Here is a 23,598-nt window from a genome sequence, read left to right as displayed (position 1 = left end):
GATACCTGATTTAGCAGATAGGCTATAATTCATTTTTCTCCAGCTTTCAAGTTTCTTGTATCTTTTTCAACAGGCCAAACAATATGACAATTATTTCCATCATCTGGAATCACCATTATAATCCACCCTCAGTGTGGTATATTTATTACATGTTTTGAATATGTTTGCTAGGTGATGCTGGAGTGCAACATACATTTTAAAAAAACCAAAACGAAATGCAATTGTTTTCCTAAAATAGAACAGTTGAGGCTTAATTATTTGGTTACACTGAATATTTTTGTCATAAAATACAGCATAGGCAGTCTTGTTAAAAGATAGCTTATCCTGTAAGCAAGTCTGTTCCCAGTTCATTGACAGCTACAGCATGTCACATGAGCAGAAAGCAGCACAGTCTGTAGTCAGGATCAGTATCAACTTAAAACAGAAATTTTCACAATTGGGAAAGTATCTTCAAATAATACTCTGTTCCCTGCTATTTTCAAAGCATAAGATGAAGTATTCACTGATTTGGCCCCTGAAAATGTATGCAAGTTTTTTGTTTATTTTTGTCTACTTGAAAATAGTCTAGTAGTAAGAAATTAAACACTGAGAAACAAATTTGAATTAAAGAAGATTCCAGTTATATCAGGAAGAATTTTTTTTAGGAACAGAATGATTTTCTGAAAATTATTTACTGATATGCTTTTAACATATACTCTATTGGATTTATGCAAAATGTCTGTTAAATAGAGCAAAGTTCTCCATTCCTTTGTGCTTCTAAATTCCTTCTGGTATGTGTAATCATTAGTACAGGTAAGAATGCAGTGGGATCATTAGGTATATCAGTGCAGGCAAAGGCCTGAATATATGCTGAGAGTTTACCACAAGTGAGAGAGAGCTCACCCCCTGATGAAAGAGAATGGAATAGTCAGAAAACATGAGGCCTAGAGAAGACAGCCGATTAAAGAAAAATATTCTGCATTCCAAAAACAGTGTATGTACTTAAGAAACCCATCTGCTGTGCAGGGACAGCTTTACTCTACATGAGGCTGCATAAAAATGACACCTTCCTACTCACTTCATCTGTTCCTGGTACGTTTTCAGAATTGAATCTACTTATTTTAGCATCAAATTTGGATTTCTTATTATAAACACTGTGAAAAATTTGGGGACACTCTCTTTAACTGTACATGCATACAAACAGATACCAAAAAACTTTTTTCCAGGCTCTACTCTGTTCTTAATACAAGCTTGCAATGATGAGAATCACACTTGGATATTACTTAGCGCTATCACGGCTACCAGGTTCTAGGCTCTTCCCTTGGCACAGGTATTTGCACTTACTTGAAGCACATGAAAAGCCCCACCAGAAGACACATGATGGAAAAGCAGGACATATTTTTGCATGTTTTGATGATTTGTAGGCCCAAGTACAAAGCCCAATTCCTGCCTGCACCCAAGTGAGCAGGCTGAAACACTGCACAGTCATGTATGTTCACCAGCAATGGAGGATCTGAAAAGAGATCTTACTTCAAGAGGCCTTGTGATGAATTTGGTAGCAAAATTGTCTGAAACCAGAAAACGGCCTTTCAAAAGAATGAGGAATCGTTTGCATAACCACCCAGCACATTACAGTGTGCCAGGGTACTCCAGAATATCTAACTGACCTTGGATCAAATTAAGCTTTGCATCTAACTATGGGCACTTGGCTTTGCAAATCTAACCATGTTCTCTCCATTCAAAATTTTGAATGGGATTTCTCCCATGTTTTCTGAAAGACATAAAGCTAATATTCAAATATTATACATTCTGTTATGCACAACTGTAACCATTTCTACACTTTGCTCCAACACGCAAGCACACATCTTTCAGCTCTGCATCCTGGCTCCTGACTGAGCTACAGAACTATGGAAGAGAAATCCAGTACGTTTTGAGAAAGGCAGCTCCCAGTGCTGTATGCTGGATCCGGGGGTAGAAACTAGCCTAGCTGTGGCTTGCTGTCTTCCAAAAGGTGAGGCTTTCCTGCTTATGCTCTCACTCTGGAACACTTTCCCATAGTTCTACAGCAGGCATTTCAGGAAGACTGGTTTAGTTACACCCTATGCCAGAGAAGAAATCTTGACACGTAGTGTGTGGTCTACAGGTATTGGGAGCTATCCACACCAGGCAGCAGCACTTCTTTTCTCTTTTCTACCTTAAGCCACTTTCTTTTCATTTTTTCATGTCAAAAATATTTGTTCTTGAAGATCTGATTCTATTCTAATCAGACTGGACAGACCAAGTCTTGGAAGCACACTGTGTGTTTGTTATGCAAGAGGGCTGTGACTGCTGAGCTCCCTTTAAACACAGATGGATGATGTAGATTTTAACAAGGGCAGTCTAATGAATATATGCAGTAACACTTTTCAGAGGCTTCTGACTTAAGACTTGGATGGATCTGCACAAAGACGAGCAAAGATTAACCTCCTGCCCTAGAGATCCATTTCCAAGCCAGCTTTCAAGCCTCCAATCCACAGCACCAAGTAGGAGCTGTTTTTAAAAGTTACCAACTTTTTAACCCTACCAACAAGGCCCTCTGGTTTTCTGGTTTTATCTCACTCCTGGCAAATCCCAAATGTTGCTAAAACTTCCAAAGAGTTGCCAGCCTGAGAAAAAGAGCAAGGATGAAAAACTTTGTCCCTAATGTTTGTAGCTCTGTGAAGATAAAACCTTTTTAAAGTACTTGGAGTATTGCAAAGGTCTCTAGGTGGTTTTTTTTTGGTTGTTTGTTTTTTTTTTTTTCTTTTTTCTTTTTTTTTAAATTCAGCATTCTGCCATTCCTGTTACAAGAAGTTCATGCCAGTTTAGTGGCTTATTATGGCACAGTCAGCAAATATCAAACCTAAAATCATGTAAGGAAACGTAACTCAGAGTGGTGTTTATTCCTATTCTAGCCTATTGTCTAAATATGCAAATTGTTAATTCCATAAAACTCCGCACAAATAATATCAAGCTTTGCTTGAGGATCCAAAAGGAAGTGGCATCCTGCAACTTAGGTACTTATAACTTCCTCTAATGGTCTTTTGCAGATCAATTGTCAATACTGAAGGAATCCTTAAACCACTACTGCTATAGACAGAAAGCTAAACCTCCCTATTTTTTACAGTCTCTCCTTAAATACATGCCCTTGTTGGAAAGATGATAGTAGGCCAGAGGGACCTCATTTCACATGGCAATTTTCACATAAGAGAACAAAATGATGGCCGTCTTTCCATTCTAAGTTTAAAAGGTTGTCTCAGACAACACTGGAAAGAGCAACTAAACACCCAACAAAATCATTATGAGATAGGAAAAGAGCAAACAGTCAAGGAAATGCCCTATGCTTGAAAAACAGGGAGAGCAAGAATGAAAATTGGAATGAAGGGATTCTTGCCATCTAATACCAGGAGTCAGGGAGGAGGTGTTCATGTTCTAATTCCTGAAACATCGCCCTCGCATAACGTCCTTTTACGAGGCTGTATTTCTAAGAAATGGGTGTAAACCATGCAATTCTTACATTACTCATGTGTCAGCTTCCCCTTTAGAAAATGGCAGCACTGTGGAGCTACACTGAAGAGGAGAAGGAAATTTCACTGTTTGACAATAACATGCCAGCACCATTTTGTGCCAAAGGCTACAACTCCCTGAATTGTCATCCATTTCCCTGGTTGGATGACTCAGTTTGCCTGTTCCCCATTTCACCCTGATGCTGTTCAGCACCTGCCCACAGCAGGTCCCTGGGGCCGGCCAAGTGGATGTATCCCCTTTGTTGCAGCTGTGTGTGGTGACAACCAGCCTGGCCTTGCTTACTCTCAGGAGAAGGGACTGATAGGCTTTCCTCACCCATCTCCTAAGCATGCTCAGGGTTCTCCTGACCATTCCATTCCCATTACTCATATCTCCTTCACAAAAATCTGCTTGGTTCAAGCCATAGGAGGCTTTTCTATGAAAGTTACATTACACACTTGAGTGTGATTCAGTCAGGAGATGTGGAATTGATATAATATCAAATTTTAACTAACTTAGTATTATGTAATTCTGTTGTCCTAAACTAGCTCTCTGAGACCAGTAAATTTTAATGCAAGTGTCCTCCATGGCGTGCCATCGTGTGTCATTCCTTCCTGCATCAAACCAGCTTAGTAGGGGCTGTTTGTGCAGATCATGAGCTTTTAAAGAAGACCTTTAAGGTTTTCTTAATATAGTCTGACTTCAGATATTAAAACCATTTTCTGTCTGACTCAGACACAAAGTAGTTTTAAGTGACAGTTCATCAGGGGAGAAATATATTATTTAATTACAACCCTCCCTTCCCTAAGTAGCTGTATTTCCACCCTGTGGGTGGGTTAGAATTATGTTTTTCTTTATTTGAAAATTATGGTTTTGGTCATATTCAAGAGTTACTGATGAACACCACTTATAACATCTTAATACAAATCCACTTCTTTTCTAATTGTTCCTCCTTCATATTTATCTACATTGGAAAAGTTATCAAAGCGTTACAGCCATGCTGCAGTACTCATTGCTGTTTAGCCAAGTGAGCTACAAATAGATGGCTGTTTCACCAGCCATATCCCAGGGTGAAATTCAGCATCACCATTTATCCAGTGGCAATGGCTCATTGAGCTTCATCATTTTAAACAGCTCCCAAATCCCTTCCTCACCATTTACTTGCAGGGCTGCACTATAAACCAAGCCAGTTAAATGTTTCATGTCAACCTCTAATCTCACAATGTAGTGCTTATTTATTACATGTTTAAATCTAAACCACTTACTGATGTAGGTCACCTGTACTAGAACGTTTCCCTGCCACAAGTGTGATGTTGGCAGAAGGTATCAGAGGACTGAAATGACATAAATTAGAACTGGGAGATGGAGTTATACTCTTAATTATTTCTTCCTTGTTCCCTTCCTCTTGCTTAATTTTATTGCTTCCATTTTGGTATAAAATTTCAAAATCTAAAAAAGGAAAAGAAAAACAGCTGTCAACCTCCCCATCTCCCCCAAAACACTCCACATGAAGAAAACACCAAACTTAGCAAATACCGCATAACAGACACTGCTGAAAAAGTATCCAAGTTTGAGCTCCTAGCAGGAATATTTACAGATACTGGGTAATACCTCTAGGTCCCAAAGATATCTCTAGCTTCTAGTCCTGTGAGCATCATGCACCTTTATTAATAACGTCCCAAATGTAGGTCTGTATGTCAAATTACTTAAACATACACTGTTCTAAAGAATATTGTCCCATCTCTATAAATAATTACAACTCAGAAAATAGTCCCTTATAAGGTTTCATTTTAGGTGACATAGAAACAGTGGTAGTGCTTGTTGAAAAAAAATTAAAAAGAAGCATAATTTTTTCCTTCTTCCCTTTTTCCTCTCAACTTTACTCTGAGATGATGGGTTAAGTTCTGATTTCATTTGTTCTGCTCTAAATCACAGACTTGTCCAGACATTACTAAGTACTTGATTAAGTGTGATTTCAGAGTACTTTATATTTTCTTCATCAGACCCCATAGTCATTCCTAGAAAGCACCATAGCATACTTACGTGTCAGCTCACTGCCAAAACTGAGCAAAGCATACTGTGTTTGGCATGTGTTACAATGCAACTTCTCACAAATTCATCCCCTGGCTTAGCCAGGTAGGAAGAGACCAGCCCCTCCACTGTGCATCTCTGCCATTAAACACCACTTCTGAACTCAGAACTTGCCAGATGGAAATCCCAGCTGAGCTTCATTTAGAAACCTCCCATTTAGCCCAGATTTCTCTAAATACTGTGAAAAAGTACATACGCATATTGCAATAGATAAAAAGTAAGGTCTGAGAACCTTCAGGCTGCTCAGTCACAGCTTCATTCCACACGGACCACAAATTTTCCCTTCCTCACACATGCTGACCAACACACTGACTGAGAAAGAATAACCAAGTGGCCACTACCACTGGTAGCAATTACAAAGAATTCCCATTTATGTTATAAAACTGATGTGGCCCAAAGTAATACTGAAGGGGAAATATTATCACAGCAAGCTCTGCACAGCAACAACACTGCAAATTACAGGGACCCCGAGTCTATTGTGGAAGCCTCACAAAATCCACCAATATTGTCACTCAGTGTCACTTTTTCTTTCTCCCTGTCTGCACATGTTGCTGCTTTTCCCTTTTTCCTCCCCCTATCTCTGCTATCTCTAGCTCCTCTCAGTAATTAGAGCAACAATCCATTCAAATGGGATGCAGACAAAAAGATGCACTGAAGCTGGGCTCTCACACTCTTACATTGGTAACATAAAAAGAGATTAATACAATAAGCTGGAATTAGCTCTCATAAATGAAGGCAGTTCTCACTCACAGTACAACAGCAATCTTTAAGAAACTTTTCACTAGACATGTTGGAGGTGCACCTTTTTTATTGTCTAGGCATTCAAAACTAATTTTCCTTCAAGCAAAGACACTGCTTTTCACTGAGTGATAATGTCAATGCTACTTCAAACATTTCAAATTTCAGCTCTTTGGTGTCTTATGACTTAAGTGTAAGAATTCTGAGACAGAAGTGGGTAGATGTTTTTGCCCACATTTTCACATTCAAATTAATTCAAATTAATTTTGAATTTTCCCTTTTTTAAAAGGCAAGTGAACATTAGAGAGTACACTGTCTCATAGATCAGCCCTTCCGCACTGTTTTTCAGGGTGTATCTGTTAAATTTTTTCTATGCTTCAGCTATGAAAAAATATGATTGAAAGCATAATTAATCTCACTTCATTTTAGAGACTTGTAAGGGAAGCATCTACAAGATTGGAGCTAGGATCCTAGGAAGAGGAACAGCAGTAAGCCAAGATTCAACCCCAGCATTTTAGATGCTTCCCTAGGATGAGATGAATTGCACTTGGAAAGTACTGCTTCCCCTTGCATCTGCTACACTGTGTACTATAGGTTGCTCAAATCCTTGCCTCTTTCAATATCTAGTCTTCCCTGAGTGCTTACAACCAGCCCACTTAAATTTCAAGGTTTTTGAAGCAAGGACTGTCTTCCTTCATATACATGTGCAACAAATAGGTTAACGGGATCGCACCAGTACGACTGTAGCCTTTTATTTGCTGCCAAAGTATGAAACATCAAGAACAGTGGTAATGCTAATACCCTAAACAGATCAGCAATTACAATTAATGGAAAAAACCCATTATTTAAGTGTAATACTGAAAGCCTATCGTGAAATTAAAAAAAAAACAAAACAACAAAACAACAAACCAGCCATTGCATGCAATGCGACTCTAAAAGGCAAGATATGGAGAGCAATCAAAAAGAAAGCTTTGTCCAGCTTACAAAACCTCTCCTTGTTGTGGTTATGAACTCTGATCTGTTAACAGCAGCAATAAATTTTCTTTATGGCCTTTAGCTTTTATAAAGAAGGTGAAAAAGGGGCAAATATCATGTTGTCTCCAGCCCTTAACTAAAAAAAAAAATTATAAAGATAAAAGGGGAGGGACAATAAAAGGCTTTTTAACAGAGGTGAGGACGAGAGGAGTTCATCTGTAGCTAGTAAAGGTTTCTGATCCAAAATTTCTTAAACCTGGGCTACATTACCTCTCCAGGTGACTCTGTCTTCCTGAACTACTCTTTGCAATGGAAGAGAGCCATCACCTCTCAGTCATGCCATACATTAAATACTGCAGGCAAAACCTGGCTGTTTGGATGTTCTTACTAGGATCCTCAAAAAGTATGTATTCCCCTCGGCCTGAGTCATTATAGCGACTGGGCTGGGCAATGGCATGAGGAAAAAAGGGTGAATCCGCCTAAATAAACAAACAAACATATAGATAAGTGTTTTGAGCAGGAAGGTGAACTAGGTGCAGGTGGCTTTGTAGTGAAGAGGATTCAAAATTTCTTCAAGCCATCAGAAAATAATACATAACATTGCAGTGCAAGTCAGACTGCTGGACATGTGTAGAGAGAAGTGCAGCAATCAAAATTAACCTGAAATTTGTAAACTATTATTACAACAGTCCCTTAGACCACTAGGAATTAAAACCTTTGGAAACACCTTATACTTTGTTTACTAAGTAAAATTATAATTAATCAAATTAGATACATCTCAAACCCTTACTGCAGCACCTACATTTTTTTCTACATAAAATTACTGATGCAGTTTAAAGCCCCACTGCACATGATAGTCTGTTTAGCATGCACAATTCTCACCTAAACATGACATTATTTCACCTGCATTCAGACTGACCTCTCTCTCCAGTCTAGTAGCAGTATCTTCAAAATAGTATTGTATTCCTCTGCAGGCTCCCTCTAATTTAATAAAACCTTCTCAAGTAAAACTAATCAGTGGGTGATTGATGTACCTGTATAGATACAGCTTTAATTAAATTACTAAGCTACATGTAAAAGCCAAATTTGCATAGAAGGGTTTCCTTTCACAAACAAATAAATGCTGAAAACATAATTTCATTAAACACTTGCAAAGAAAAAATACAGGGGAATAGCAAAGTAAGGTAATTACCTATCTCCCTTTGGTTTTCTTTTTTGTACTGTCTTCCCTTTGGGTCGTCTTTCACTTCCTAAACAGGGGCTCCCACCAGGGCCTGTTACCCGTATTGATTCAAGGCCTTTGGAAGATTTCTTAAAAGTAAATTCCACAGGTTCTCCTTCTTTTAGGCTTCTAAATCCTTCCATGTAAAGCTTGCTCTGTAAATAGGAAAAATACTATTGGTTACCATTGCCTTAAAAACAGTATTTACATTTATAACCAACAGGACAAATTATCCCATCTACCACCCTAAAACACAAGTTGAGTATCAGTTTCCTCTGCGTAAGCTGTAGCAGATGATACTACAAATTACAGTCCTGGATACACTGAAAACCCCTTTCAACACTTAACAAGTAAAAAGAACCTATTTTCAGTATCAGCAAAACTGAAATAACATTTTCCTTCTCCATGATGAATAGATGAAGCAGAAGAAATGCTGTATTCTTAAAACCCTTGAAAATTCTTAACAGGTCTCAGGAAGTGAAAAGGTCTGGAATGAGAGCAAATGTTCACTTCAAAGCAAATTAATTTATGATCAAAGTTTTAATACATATATATATATATATATGACACATGGGTCTGCTGCTCTGAAAATGAATCAGAAATACGGTAAGCATGAGAGGGATGAGGAAGGCACTCTGAACAAAATATGCTGGCATGGGCAATTCAAACATCCCTAGTGAGCTGCTGAATTTCTGTTGACTACATTAAAAATCTTATCTACTTAGCGTGATTTATACATGGGTTTGTATTTTCATTCACAGAAAAGGAAATTTTCATCACTGGGGCAAGTGAAATAAATACTGATAAATATTTTAATATTACACTGCAGTAGAAAAATCTTGGACAAGCTGAACTCAACAGGAGCTTACCATTGATTCTGATACAATGAAAACTTTCATTACAATTCCAAACATATTATGCACAATAGTAAGTAAGCATTCCAGGACAAATCTGATTAATCAAACTCTTAAAATGATCATTGAATTAAATGACAGTAAGGTTTTTGGGGATGGTGGAGATGAAGTGGTTGCAGTACACTTTTATTTTAAAAATTACACAGTACATGAATGAGATTGGTTGGGTTCTCAGAGAATATCACAAAACACCTCAATTTACACACATTTAGAGGTCTTTCAGGAGAGTTATAACACATATTTTCTTCCTTTGCTCATGAATTCCTCAGAGAAAAGAGAAAAAAAAAGTATCCTGACTGATTGTTAATCCATTCTCTAGCATTCACTTGGCTGATTTTAAGAAGGAAATCTTCACTGCAGGTGCCATCCCAAATCAGTCACATGTCAAAAAAAGCCAAGTGACATACAGCTCGCATCTGTTACTTGACAAGTGCAACTAGGAACACGTACAAGTCAGATGGCAATCCCTGACATGGGCTCCCTGTAGCCATTCATGGGAGGTCTGAAGCACCAAGACACTGTTTTAGCAGAGCACAAGAACTGACACCTACACAGTTCATAGTTAGCACACAAAGAGGGAGCTGGTTTCTTCACAAGGATGCACAGAGAACAGGACCAAGAGCAAGAGCAGTTCCCCCCGAGCTGCTGCAGAGCAAACTAGTTACAGACTCAAGGAGAAATTGCTCACTATAAAAAGAATTAAACAGAAAATCCCAAAGTAATAGTTCCCTTTGCTGGAAATAGTTGACTTACCAGGGCACTGAATAACCTAATCCAAGGCTCTGCTTTCAGCAAGATGTTCAACCAGATGAAATCAAGAGGAGCCTTCCAACCTAGGCTTTCCTGTGATTCTGATATCCTAGCCCAGCGCTGGTGAGCCTGGAGAACAGGATTACAGCTCCTGGTTCTGCAGCAGAGCTACCTTGGGGGACCTGTGTCACTTAGCTTCTCCCTGGTTTTCTGAAGAGGGGCGCCATTGCAAAGTCTATTTTTCATGGCAGTATTTTCTATTTAATTACACTGAATTATAAAAATAATATAATTATAAAATAATTTGGTGTATTTATTTTAATGAAATCATGTGAAAGCAAATATGCTTCAGCTTCCTGAAAGTCCAAGTTCTCAGTGTACCCAGCACAAGACACTACCACTGCTGGTGTGACTGAGTGGTTCAGGTGTTTATAATTTTTCCAGCAGACAAAAGTAATCAAAAACACAGCCTCACTCAGGACAAATGCTGGTTTTTCTTATCTAGCTGTGCAGTTCTAGTAGACTTGGCTACAGTAACAGTAATGTAACAGTGTGAAACACAAGACAAATTGCTGATTTTATAGGCTAGAGGCTGTGCACTGTTTAAAAGGTGGGAGGAACAGCATGGGAGGGCTGTGGGACACAAGAAGGAAGAAATACATAATATCCGTTCCCTGAATCATTACCTTGGCTTTCTTAAAAAGTGAAAAATTTAAGGCATGAAAAAGTAAATATGCAAATGTTCTTACTAATGCAACTGGAGGACAATAATTATACACAAAGTAAAGAAACAAACCACCCAGGAAGGCAGTATTTCAAGCAAGCTCTCCACTTTGAAATACCAGTATAGCAATAAGGGGATCTTTGCCAAAAAGAAGAAACATCCAAGTTCAGAATATGCCAAAAGAAGACACCACCACTCCTAAGCTGAAACAACAGACACTGCCTGTGGCATGAGTCCATCTCTGGGTCCATCCACAACTCTTCAGTCTTCAGTGGCCACCAGGGAAATCTTGATGAAAGGAAATAACTTGAACCATGTGTATTCTGCCCCAAAATAAGCACACAGTTGAATGTTCCAAAACTAGACAATCAGTACAACACATATGGGTGCTAATCACAAGGGAACTTCAAAGGCATAAGCCCTTATTTTCCTGCAATACTGAACACAGCATGGATGCTTGTCTACTTGTTTAATTACAATTTAATGAAGATACAGTTGAGTCTCAGTAAGAGTTATGCATTTTTTTTCCTGAGTTTCACCATTATTAAAAGATGCCAAAAGGTTAACAATTGATACACATAACATTGTGTTCTACTTTACCTCAAAATAAATACTTGCTTAAAATGTAATTTAAAGAAGGGCATTACTAGCATTCTAGAATGTTTTTATTCTTCTCATTTCACTGTTAGCAACAGAACTTGATTTCTAAACAAAGCACTCTATTTACAAAAGATTTTTTATCATATTTAAAAGCCCAAGTACAGCAACAATCATGCTTTCATGAATCACGTTATGCAGGTGTACATTTTTTGCATGTTTTTTTTGAGCACTTTTAACAACAAAAAATGTTGAAAAACCCCACTTCGAATTATTTGCACAGTTCTCTCCTTGAATAGATCTTAACAGCTTTTAAATGTTAGAGATGGATTTGGTGCTGTCTTGACTTACTGTGCAAATGTATAGCTCATGGTGAAATTCTCCAAGGGTGCAGTAACAATTCAAAGCCATTGTGAAAAAATGGCATTTGGAAACCAGCAAAACAAAGCTGAAACCTGAATCCCTCTTAACTCGTCCAAAGAGCTGGACAAAAAATGTCTGTAAAGTTGATAATTTAACTCTGAGAGACCTGGTTCAGTATTTTCTTCACATTACTTAAACAAATAAAACTGACACAATTAAAAGCAGCCAGAGTTTCAAGTCAGTGAACCATTTCTAGAGCCCTGAATGGGGTGTATGGGCACTCCGCCAACAAACAAAGAGAAAAACTTAAAAGCAACATGCTTTTCCTCGTTTCTCTCTTTCAGCTGTCAGAGACTTTACTGTTATTTTTACCAGCAGTCAATACAGTGGTTTCAGACCAGAGCTTTTTTTTTCCCTCTTTTTAAAATTTGACAGCACTCTTTATCATGAGCTTTTTGTGCGGTTTTTTTGTTTGTTTTTTGTTTAATAGATATCCTAATGTAAAATCTCATACATCTGTTACGAACAACAGCTTGGTCCAAAATGCTGGCAATCTTGTAGTAGTATTGACAACAACAAATATGAATAGAAAACTGCACAATCACAAGTTTGTGGAAAGCATTTTCTACGACAAGACAAAAAGGAAAACTTAACAAGTATAAACTGTATTAGCAAAATGGTCCCCAAAGAAATGCACCCATTCCTGGGCAGTGTCAGGGAGTGCTTACAGCTTTCACCAGGCTCTACAAAAGAAAGGAAGTTTGGAATTAAGGATCATTACAGGGGCCCGATTGCCTCAGATATGTGTGCATTACTTTTAATAAGTGTGGGGAGTAAGTGCCTCATCACAGCTTTGCCATTTCTAGTTAGGGCTGTGAAAAACTGCTGTTGCATTAATGCAGACATTAAACCCCTTAGAGGGATGAGGGGAAAAAGTTATTTGGTGGTGTTCTGCTTACCTCGTTTATTTTCTGTATCTCTCATTTCTGCCCCTTTTTATCTAGTGACTGATTGATTGCTTAGTACAATGACCAGACGCCACTAGTATGCTGAGTTTCCCAAAGTTAAGAAAACTGCTTTCCCTCCAAAATTATCTACAATTAAATCCAGACACGAAGGAAAGCATATTCTAAATCCCAACTACAATAAAAATTGCAAGAAAATCTCTCCAAAACAACCTCATACAGTTCCATCAACAGCCATCAACCTTTGAGTAAAGCAAGGGTACACAGTGAGAGGACCCAGAAGCAAAACAATTTAGACTGGATGGATAATAGTGGTCTTCCCTGCATTAGGTCAAAACCCATGCAGAATAGTTGCATGATACAAGTCCTGATACAAAGACTTTTGCTGTTGACCAAAAGTTCATTATAGGAGGTTTGTGAAGACCGTGCATTTTTGCAGGCAGAACGTTAAAGCAAACAGAAAATTAACTACCCTGAAAAACAGCCCTTTCCAAGGGCACTGTGCAGCTCTGCTGCACTAACACAGGATTTGAAGACTGAGCACTCACAAAACACCTCAGCACTGCTCCTGCTGACTCTCAAGGGCTTGTTCCTGCTCCTAGAGGCTTATCTTGCACCAAATCTTGCACTTCTTTTGGTCCTCCCCATAAGCCAATTTAACTCACTAATCTGACAGGAAACAAACTCAGTTTAAAAAGAAGGGGGGAGGATAAGAGGAAGAGGAAACAGAGATAGATTTTTGTTTTTCCAGTGAGCTAAATCTATTCACAGAAAAGTTCAACGAGCTTCAGGATATACACAGTGGAAACAGCAACTTTTTGAGATGAGAATGTGCTCTTTAATATTTTATGTAAAAAAAGCAAACTCTACAGCATTACAGGGGTTTTTTTTAAAGCTTAACATAACACAAAGTAGCTTTTTAAAAGCTACAAAACACTATTTCTCAAAGATTTGCACTTCAGCTCTAAGACAAGGAAGAGCCATGTGCACAATATGTATAAAACATTTATGAGAAAAGGTTGAGCTACTGCAGTAGGGAACTTTACAGTAGGGAAAGAACTGGTACATAGGCAGTAACCACAGGCAGCTGGTACACTGCAATTTCACACCTTTATTTACTTGGAATTTGTTTCTGTCTTGAATTTCCACCATGACCGTAGTCATGTTCATAACCCTGTTTCCATTCATCATCCTGTCGCTGTCCCCACACTGTTGTTTTTCTTACTGAGAAGTGGGCAAAGGTATTTATTTAACTTTTGAACAAAAGGTTCTCTCTAATTCAAACCCACACTCCCTATACAACAGAAGGATTTCTTCTTCCTCAATTTATGTATCTAAAGAAACTTCTATTAACTGCTTTAACTTTTAAGAAGTTTACATTAATTCTAACTCAGCTTAATACTTTCAGTTCTTGTTCCATCACAACTTCCAGGAAGTGATTTCTTTTGATAATCTATTCCTTTGTTGCATTGCCTTTTCTCAACCCAATATCCCTCCCAAGAAAGGGGTCTCTCTAGAATGATTAGGTAATTTTCCTTTTCTCCTTTTCCTTTACTGGGATTCAAGTTGAACCTTTTCTTTGTTTAAGCCTCCAGTACTTCAGCTCACCTATGTTTACTGAACAGTTCTCTTAAATTTAACACAAGTTCATCTTAAAAAAATTACCAACTTTTTGTCATCTCATTTAACTTAAACCAAGTAAGCACAGTTTCTGTTTTATCTTCATTTTTTTAAACAATCATGTTTTCTGTAGGGTCAGCAATTCCTTTCAAGCCCCAAATAACACAACTTCTATTCTGAATTACTCTTTTGGTAAGAAAACTACTGAGGGTTGTGTACAGAAAAAACATATCATGATATCATAGTATTAGGCATGTTGTCTGTATATAAATCTAAGATAGAGATCGACAACAAATCTCTCAAAACTCCTTCACAAAGTGATTTTGGCCAAATAGATTCTACTCTGTCCATGCTACTCTTTGTTTCCAACCTGCTAACTTCACTGACGAAACTTTACCAGCTTCCTGCCCAATTTTAGGTATTTGTGCTCAGGCCATGAATGCTATTTGACCGTGTTCTCACTGTCTCTGTATCTGGTTACACACTCAGTAGTGGCTGTTCTGATTTTGTACACTAATAAAAGGAGTCTGGACAATAAACATAAATTTTGCTTCTCCTTCCTGACCTAAACCTCTGTTCTTGCTATAGTAAGTGGGGTTTTTTTGTTAGTGTAGCACCTACACAACTAGTGTTCTGCTAGTAATTTTCATCCTTTTCTCCTTTGCATAGACCATTTATGTTACTGCATATGCAATTATCATTCACCCAATTCTCCTTGTTCTGTGCTTTAATACCAGGCAAGAAAACCAAACTCAGCCTCTTCTCTCATTGCTTAGTTTAAGTATTTTCTCATCAGTCACACTAGGCTCAAGAGAGAATGGACTCACATCAGTCAGTTTCAAAAAGGAAGTTCCTCTTTTCCCACCAAAGTCTCACATTGACTCAAGAAGACAACCATTTAGCTCTTCTTGGCAATGCCAGATTTCTGCTTTGTTTCTGCTCCCTGAATAAGTTCTACACAGTCAAAAAATCCACCAGCACACCCCAAAAGAAGCCTTGTGAATGTGCAGCCATGGCAGGTAAGGCTGTCCAGTGCAGCACCTTGCCAACACTTATATTGCCTCCGTGATCTCCTGAAACCACACTATTAACTCAGATAGTTTAATCTCACACTATAAATCCCAGACTCTCAGAAGTTCCCCCACTGAGAAGCATCTTCTTCTCTTGATGGTCTCCCAATGGTCAAACACCTCCAAGCTCCCTCCTCACAAGTGTTCCCTTGCTACCAGCTGACTGTACTGCTTTTGGGAGCCCCACAGACCCCCCCAGGATGGGGGCCCTTTCCTTCCTTCACTCACCACTGAGATATTTCACCCTCAGGCAAGTGCAGTCACTCATGCAACTGAAACTACCTCATTCTCTGTTCCAAATACTCATCTGCTGTAACACAGTTTTGCAGAAACCTGAAGGCTCTTTTCTACAAAGATTAGGAACAAACAAACGTGACCTTTAATGCAATCAATAAGCAGGACAGATTATGCTCTTTCTATTTTCATTAGGATGAGGCTCTTCTTCCCCGCCCCCCTCCCCCATCTATTATTCTTCCAGAATATGAGGCCCTGATGTCCAGCTGACCAGACTCTCCAAGGCATCCTGATATTCAATCCATTTTAGTGATGCTTCCAAGTGGAAAACTTCCCAAGAGGAAAGAAAACCATCATCAGATGCGTTTGGTGTACCTCTTCCCCCAACAATGTGCAATAACCTGAAAAATTAATGAGCTGCATACTTCTGTAGTGTCCACCTAGGCATAGTATTTTTCAAACCACCTCTCTGTTAAAAACACAAAATTTTAAGGCAGAGCTCAAAACAAGCCACTCCTGCAGCCCATCTCTTACATGAAGAAAGGACGTATCATACAGAATCCTAGACCTTTTCTCTTTCCCTTCTGGGGAAAAAAAACAGAACAAAACAAAACAAAACAAACAACAACAAGAAAAAACAAAACTGAACAACCACAAAAGAAGAAAAAGAGTGGACCACCAAAAAATCCATAAATACCACCAAGTCCACTTCTCTCATTTCTTCCAGAACGGATACAAACACAGTGAAACCTGAAAGATGGATTTGGCTAAGCTGTCTCCTGTCAGGTATCTCTCCTTTAATTTTTATGGTGAGGACAGAACACAGCATGTCTATACCTGATTCATTTTAGAAAGCATGCTGAATATACTGAAACATAGTTCTCTTCTAGCAGATCTAAAAATTAGTCAACTTCAATGTACATCATTCCACAGAGGCGGAAATCAAAAGCACAGGAAGGCAAAATGTACAACTCACAGTCTGCTGCATTTTTCAAGTACCCAAAATGTACTCTGGTAGAAAGCAGAGTCAATGGTAGAGTTATGTCACCTAAACCACAGTTTCCTCCACATATACTACACCTTTCTGGTGTCGTTAACCACATTTCCAGAATCAACTGCAGCACCTCTATTTTCCATGCCTGTCCTACGATGTCTGTGAGCTTCATTTCTGTGCTCCTCTGTACACCCCCATGCATGAGAATGACAACGCTGTGTCAAGAGATGGTTAAGCTATATAAAGGTTTCTTATCTACCTCTCTTACCACCTCCCACCATCCCAAGACACTGCATATAATTAAAAAAATAAATTAGGCCCAGATTGTGATCTGCTAATTCAGATGCAGAAGGTTGTCTCTGCACACGCACCCTTCCCTTCCTCCTCTGCATAAAAGTGGCCTGAGAGTAATGTTTTATTACTATAGACCCTTAACATCCCTCTCTGAGGAAGCTGTTCTTAACTTTTAAATTGTATACCTGCTACAAATTAGTACCAGGAAAATTCTGAGAAAGCAGTTCACCCACCTTTTTGTAACCCCTCACATGTGAAAATTAAGTGAAGGTTAAGGAAGTTCACACTTCACTGGTAAACAGAAGAATGGCTAACACTGTGGGCAGCTACAGGAGCCACAGGCTGACACTAAAAACCTCCTGCATTTTAAACAAATAAATCAGCAAATCAGCATACATATGGAGTCCTGAACCTGTTCATCTCACCCTATTCTCATGGCAAGACACATCCCAGTTATCCTGACCTGCCTCTTTCTTCCTGAAGTGTGGTGTAACAGGCAGCCACCAACAATTCTGCAGTCCAAAAGGGGATCAGATGACTAGGGTGAGGGTAGCAGGGTTATGTTTGTAGATACAGGCTAATAACCAGGACAAAAAGAATCTTACTTGTGAGCAGTAAATCGTGGTAGGACTCTGGGGTGGTAAGGATGGAGCTAAGAGAGTGGATGGTTGTTGGATCCTGCTGGCATGTAGCAACTGGACTTTCCCAACAGGCCAGGGACAGGGTGGTGGAAGGGCTGGTAATGCCAAAAAAGCCAGGGCTGGTACCTTACAAGGTATGGGCTAGGGCAATGGCCTGGCTGAGGACTGAAGCCAAAACCAAGCTAAGCTGTGAAAAAGAAGTAGTGGGTAACTACAGCATCTAGATTCTCAAAGCCCCAGACAAGACAGCTGCCCCCTCTTGCCAGTCAAGTACTGGGAGCAGAATGAAGGTTTACAGGCCAGTCCTGACTTGGGCCATGCTGGCAGTCCCCTACCTCATTTTTTCTCCTCCTCCCCAGCTACCTATGGGCTGGAGTCTGAAGAACTGTCCTCATATCACTTCCACCCTCCTCTCCAGGCGCTGGGCTGAGAGCTGGAGCCTGCCAGCCCAGCCCAGCACAGCACCGTGACTGTAACTTCACCTCAGAAACCCGAGATCATGCTGCAGAGAATGTTTTCTGAAAACTGCCATCACCTGCTTTAGTGCAGGGCTCCTCTATGCTTCAATGGCCTCTTCTAATTCTTCAGAGAAAAACGCTGTCTGCTTGAAAGCTCCTCTGAGCCAGGGAGCGAGGGAGTAAGTGAACATACTTGGTATTTTAGCCAACTGAGAGCAACCATGCCCTAAGCAATTCCAAGATAAAAATCCATTATCTTGTAAACAGACACCTCTCTTGAACTATTCACCAGCTTTTGGGCAAGTAGAGTTTTTACTTTTATGGTACAGGTGTCCTTGCTTCCCACCAGGGACTCACTGTGCACTATGCTGGGTGACAAAAGAAGCTATCCACAGGCAATGCATCAATGCTGCTAAACCATCTGGAGGTCAGAACCTATATTTACCATCTATTTTTCAATTCCATTTACATAATATGCCAATATACAAGCAAAACACAAAAATAAAATACTGGTTAGAATATTTGTTCACTGAAATCAGAGTCGTTATGCACACAAGAATAAAACAAGATTATCTGACAAAATTGGTGGGGTTTAAATGTTGTTGAATATAAAACAATATAAAGCAATAAATAGGCTGAAATTCTTTTCACAACAGTATCTGCACTGTAGAACGCAAACCCCTTTCCCTTTACAATAAAAGCAAAATTAACAGCAACATTTATACTATCTTAACAATTCCTAAGTTATGATTCAAGGTCCCTAGCACTTCTATGATTCCTTAATTGTGGCTTTTTTAGCTATTCTTGTACAGCAGGTTATACACATTTACTTGAATTTTAATTTTAATTTTTTTAGAATGAGATAATCTAGCATGATACCAGTTCTACCAGCTTATAGGCAGCTATATTTTCATTTGACACAATTTGTCAGAATTGCAAATATCTATAAGGTGTTCAGATAACTGAACAAAAGAACCCATTTGGTTTGGATGAAGAATGAGCACAAGGGTATTTTATACTTCCAATATTAATCACCTCTTTTTTTTGAGGGAAGGGAGTGGCAGATGATCTAAATACACGACAATCAAGGTACAAGACAGCAGTGAAACTAGCAATAAATGTCTAACTGGATGTAAAAGGAAATGAGTGGCTGACAAACTATTTTTTAGAAATAGTAGTGGGAGGAGATAGCATTGAAGATTCAAAAAGTAACTTGAACATAGCAGCACTTTTAACTAAGTATTTGGGAGAATACTTAATTTTTAACTATACTGTGGACTAGCTCCCTAAACAGCTGCATTTTAAAAACGGACAGAAATTGTTGGTTTGGAGCCACTTCTGTAATCAAATCTATATTCTGTTACAAAAGACATAACCTGCATTTCAATGAAACACCTCTGAATTTACAGTGATAAAAATGAGAAAACAACATTTAATGCAAAACCCTTCTCAAGTAAATGGAAGGCAGATTAAAGTTATTTTTATGGAAGAGGGCTAAGGATTTTAATTATAAAAGATAGATTGTTTAATGTTAGCATAGGTATTGGAGAGTTAATAAGAAATGTTTCCAAAACTTTACTTTTAAAATACTATTTTATTACTACGGTTATGATTATTTAGGTAGGAAGTAATTGTGAAATTGAAATATCATGCATACAACTGCATCAAACAAATGACAATAATGTTGGCTTCAGCTCAGATTGCGGAGAATACAAGACTATTTAAATATTATTTAAGACTCCATTATTGAATCTGTCATTTTTATGTCCTAATTTTAGCATGCACTGGCAAAGAATGTAAATGTTTTCTGAGGCCTCTTGAAAGAGGGTCAGACCAGCTGCAGCAGGAAGACACAAAGGGGTTCCTTAAGGACAAGTCCTTCCTCTTGCAGTGTGCTGACACGGTTCCCATCAACACTCGTGGAGGAGAGCAGACCCAGAAGTATCAGCCTGCTAACTCTGAATGTGTTTGCTTTGTGGGTTGATTACACCTCAGACACGCCAGACACATCTCATTATGAAACCCAGGCAGATGAGTAGTTCTGATGCAGTTGTAAGGCAAACAACCCACAGGAGAAATCCTCCCAAACACATCTTTATGGTTTATCTACCTCACCTAGCAACATCATTCCAATATCTGTCCTCCTTTCAATACTAGAAGCCTGCTGTTTCACGGGGCACCGGTGGCATAGATGGCACACTGAGGTTTCCCCTGCCTGACAGGGGCACAGATCCTGGCTGACAAAGGGAGCACAAACAATGATTGAGTATATTCTCTTCCAGATACCCTTTCCAAGCCAAGGGATGACAAGACCAGGCTTTGCAGTATTTACATTTTCCTAACTTCCAATAAATTTACTTCTATTGTATCCATCTGTAGTAAGATTCAAACAGCCATAATTACATTATTCCTCCTAGTTCTGGCAGAAGACTTTTCTTCCTCATAACATTATACTTCATATGAGAGAAAAAAGACAGAACTATATAAAATTGCATTTTTTTACTGCAACATATTTATGTTTCCATTCAGGCTTTTTGCTGCAATAGTGTAATGGCCTGTTCTCACAGCCAGTCATAACATCAGTGAAAGTGTCAAGCCCTCCCCTTTCCTACCCACACCAACAGCTCGGTACCCCCACACAACTGAAATCCATAATAAACAAAATGCAGCCTGAAATCTCTACCATCTATATTACTCCTTTACAGGTCCAATAAAAGTGGCCTGTTCGCTTTTAATACCAGAAGTAAACAAATTCCAGGCTTCATTTTTATTAAACTGTTTGAAAGAAAAAAAGCTCCAAAGGCTAAAATCAGAGCTACATCATATAGTAACTGTAATGCAAAAACCCAGCTGAGTTGTGGGAAACAATAAATTCAGTGCATTATTTCTTTTTCTAGACTCCTTTCAGTGACACATGACCCTACAACATTTATTTTCTGGCTACTATGTAAGATGCAGCCACTTGTAGCTGAAAGCACATTATGGAATGGAAGGGGGTAAGTAGTAGGTGATCATAAAAATCAAGTGAGTATAAATTAAAACGAGAGAAATAAAAAAGGGCTAGACTTGTTAGGTGTGTGTCTTCAGTATCATCTGTGTGTTCCTACTTGACTGCACAAACTCAGTACTCCCTTACCACAGTTCATATACATGTGTATGAGCACACGAAAGCACACGTGTAATTTAAAGCCAACTCCGTAACCTAGCTTCATCAAATTGATAATCTAACAGCAACCAAATTAAATACTAAACCACACAAAGCGTCCATTACAAAGTATAATAAAGGTTATTTAGGAAGCTCCTGCTGGTAGAAGAAGTGATTTGTCAAGTAACTTGAGTTCTGCAGATGTCTTTTGTACATACTACGCTATGGCAGAACAGGTATGTCACAATATTTAACCATAAAGGCTTAAGTCCAGGCAGTACCTACACCAGATGCATGTGCCCAGCAGTTCTTATACCAGCAGTTCCCACAGAAGTATCCATTGGGAGAGGAAGCAAGCAAGATGAGGAAGAAAGCTATAGTAAAAGAAAGACTTGCTGACCAAGACTTCTGCTCAAGTACTCCTTAAATTAACTCTAATGATTATCAATAGATTCACCTGAGCATGGGCCAACACCCATTTGTGCAGTCTTTGACTCTCAGTTATAGCTATAAATAGCTGTGAAGATGCTGGGAAGTAAATCAGGAGTAATCACCTGTGTGTGGGAATGGCTCAGGCTTTGGTAAAGGAGGGTGGGTGAAACTGTTATGTGAAATAGCTGTGCTCTATTTCTACCAGGTGTGGACAGCTGGAGAACACAGTTTTTAATCCGAGCCAGACTTTGCACACTCAGTTGAAAACTATCTCCACCTTCAGGTGGGGACTCCAGACTGCTACAGGTAAGAATGGGGATGATCAGGATGTAACAAGTTGTTGGTTCATCCAGGCTCCATACAATAAGAGTGAGGAAATACAGATTGTAACTGTAGATTCCCCCTCCTGCAGTGCAAGAGGAGACCTGAGAGCCATGGGGTTGATACAGAGGGTGCTTAAGCTGGTGAGCAGAACTGCTTGCCTTGGCCAGATGGGAACAACAGAGTCTCATTTTCTCTTACAGAGCACGTAAAGGACAAAAGGCATAAACAGATGAGCAGATCATTTCATTAACCAAAACCAATGAAGATATCAATGTGATGCCATGATCTCCTCTGGAAAAATGTTTCGGCAAATTTGAATAATGCAATAAATATGTCTAATTAGACAGGCACAGCCAAAAATATTCTGTGGTAGAGCTCTTGCACAAAATAATGGATTAGTAAATACTAACATACTGCAATTATGTTCACTATGCTGACAAATGTAACCTGATAAATCTGCTTCTTGGCAGATTTTTAGGTGTTTTGAAGGCTAAAAAAAAAAAGTTACTAACGTCTGTGTGCACAAAGAAATGGTGTGTTAATTCCAGAAGCTGACAACCACCTTACACAGCAGGAAGAAGATGACAAAGCTTTGTGCTGCCTCTTCTGTGTCAGAGAACAGAATGATTCTCCAGGAGTGGATATCAGACTGCATGAAGAGCTGGCAGGCTGTGCTGCAATGTACCCACAGCCACTGTGACACAGCACAGCTGGTCAGGAGACTGGACACCATGGGCATGAAGTGTACTTAGCATATGTTTCCACATCCTGGTGAAAAACTAACACAGAAAGGGAACCACAGGCAAACAACCACCTCCTCCAAGAACTGTAAGTATCATGGGCTACAGGACTGTGTAGGCTTGGTTATCACTCTACTCATGAGCAAAATGTACAGAGGAGAAAAACACAAACAAAACTTAGGATAGTGACTAATTCTGAGACCAGTCTGACATAATTTATCTCACTTTCCTAAACAGTTAAATTCAACAGATCTTAAGGACCAATCAGCAAACCAGCCTTTTTTCTTTATAGCTACATGGTACTTTTTGCACATTCCAGACCGCTTAGGTGTGACCGCTACTTCATGCGAATAATTATTTTAAGAAAGCAAGGAAATAATAAGGTTATATTCATGATTAGTCGCCTGTCAGGTTTCTGCAGTTCATATAGCATGTGAGTTTTCTTATGACTGGCTTTGTTCTGTAAACACAGGAATATTTTTCAGAATATCCAGGTGCATAAATGTCTGTTATATAGACAGGCAAGATATTTCTGAGATAAGAAATTGGAAAAAAAGAATGTTTACAAGAAAACATAAAGTCAAGACCACAAAATTTCAAAGCCTTGATTGTTGTTTGGGTGGGTTTTTTTTATATAGCTAATGCATATTAACTTGATTAATCACACTCAAGTATTTCCAGAGAAATAAGCCCTTGAAGCTAACAACAAATATGAGAAACTTAAAAGTGAGAGAGGGGCAGCTCCTGGCAGTTAAAACATTTAAATATAGAGAAGAGACACAATAAAAATAGATACAGAGCTG

The 23,598-nt window shown here is 38.9% G+C and overlaps 1 protein-coding gene across 2 annotated transcripts in view; it reads right to left on the bottom strand.

Annotated features, from left to right (window-relative positions):
- Positions 1-23,598, bottom strand: part of LIN28B (lin-28 homolog B) — an 84,085-nt gene that overhangs the window by 28,983 nt on the left and 31,504 nt on the right. For both annotated transcript variants that reach the window (XM_062488700.1, XM_062488699.1), the window contains exon 3: positions 8,501-8,685. In XM_062488700.1, coding sequence (XP_062344684.1) covers positions 8,501-8,685 — 185 coding nt within the window. The remainder of the gene's footprint in view (positions 1-8,500; positions 8,686-23,598) is intronic.

The sequence above is a fragment of the Cinclus cinclus genome, chromosome 3 (assembly GCF_963662255.1).
Source record: "Cinclus cinclus chromosome 3, bCinCin1.1, whole genome shotgun sequence".
NCBI classification, from domain to species: Eukaryota; Metazoa; Chordata; class Aves; order Passeriformes; family Cinclidae; genus Cinclus; species Cinclus cinclus.
The sequence above is the reverse complement of the archived record's forward strand: the minus strand, read 5'-3'. Positions and strand labels throughout refer to the sequence as shown.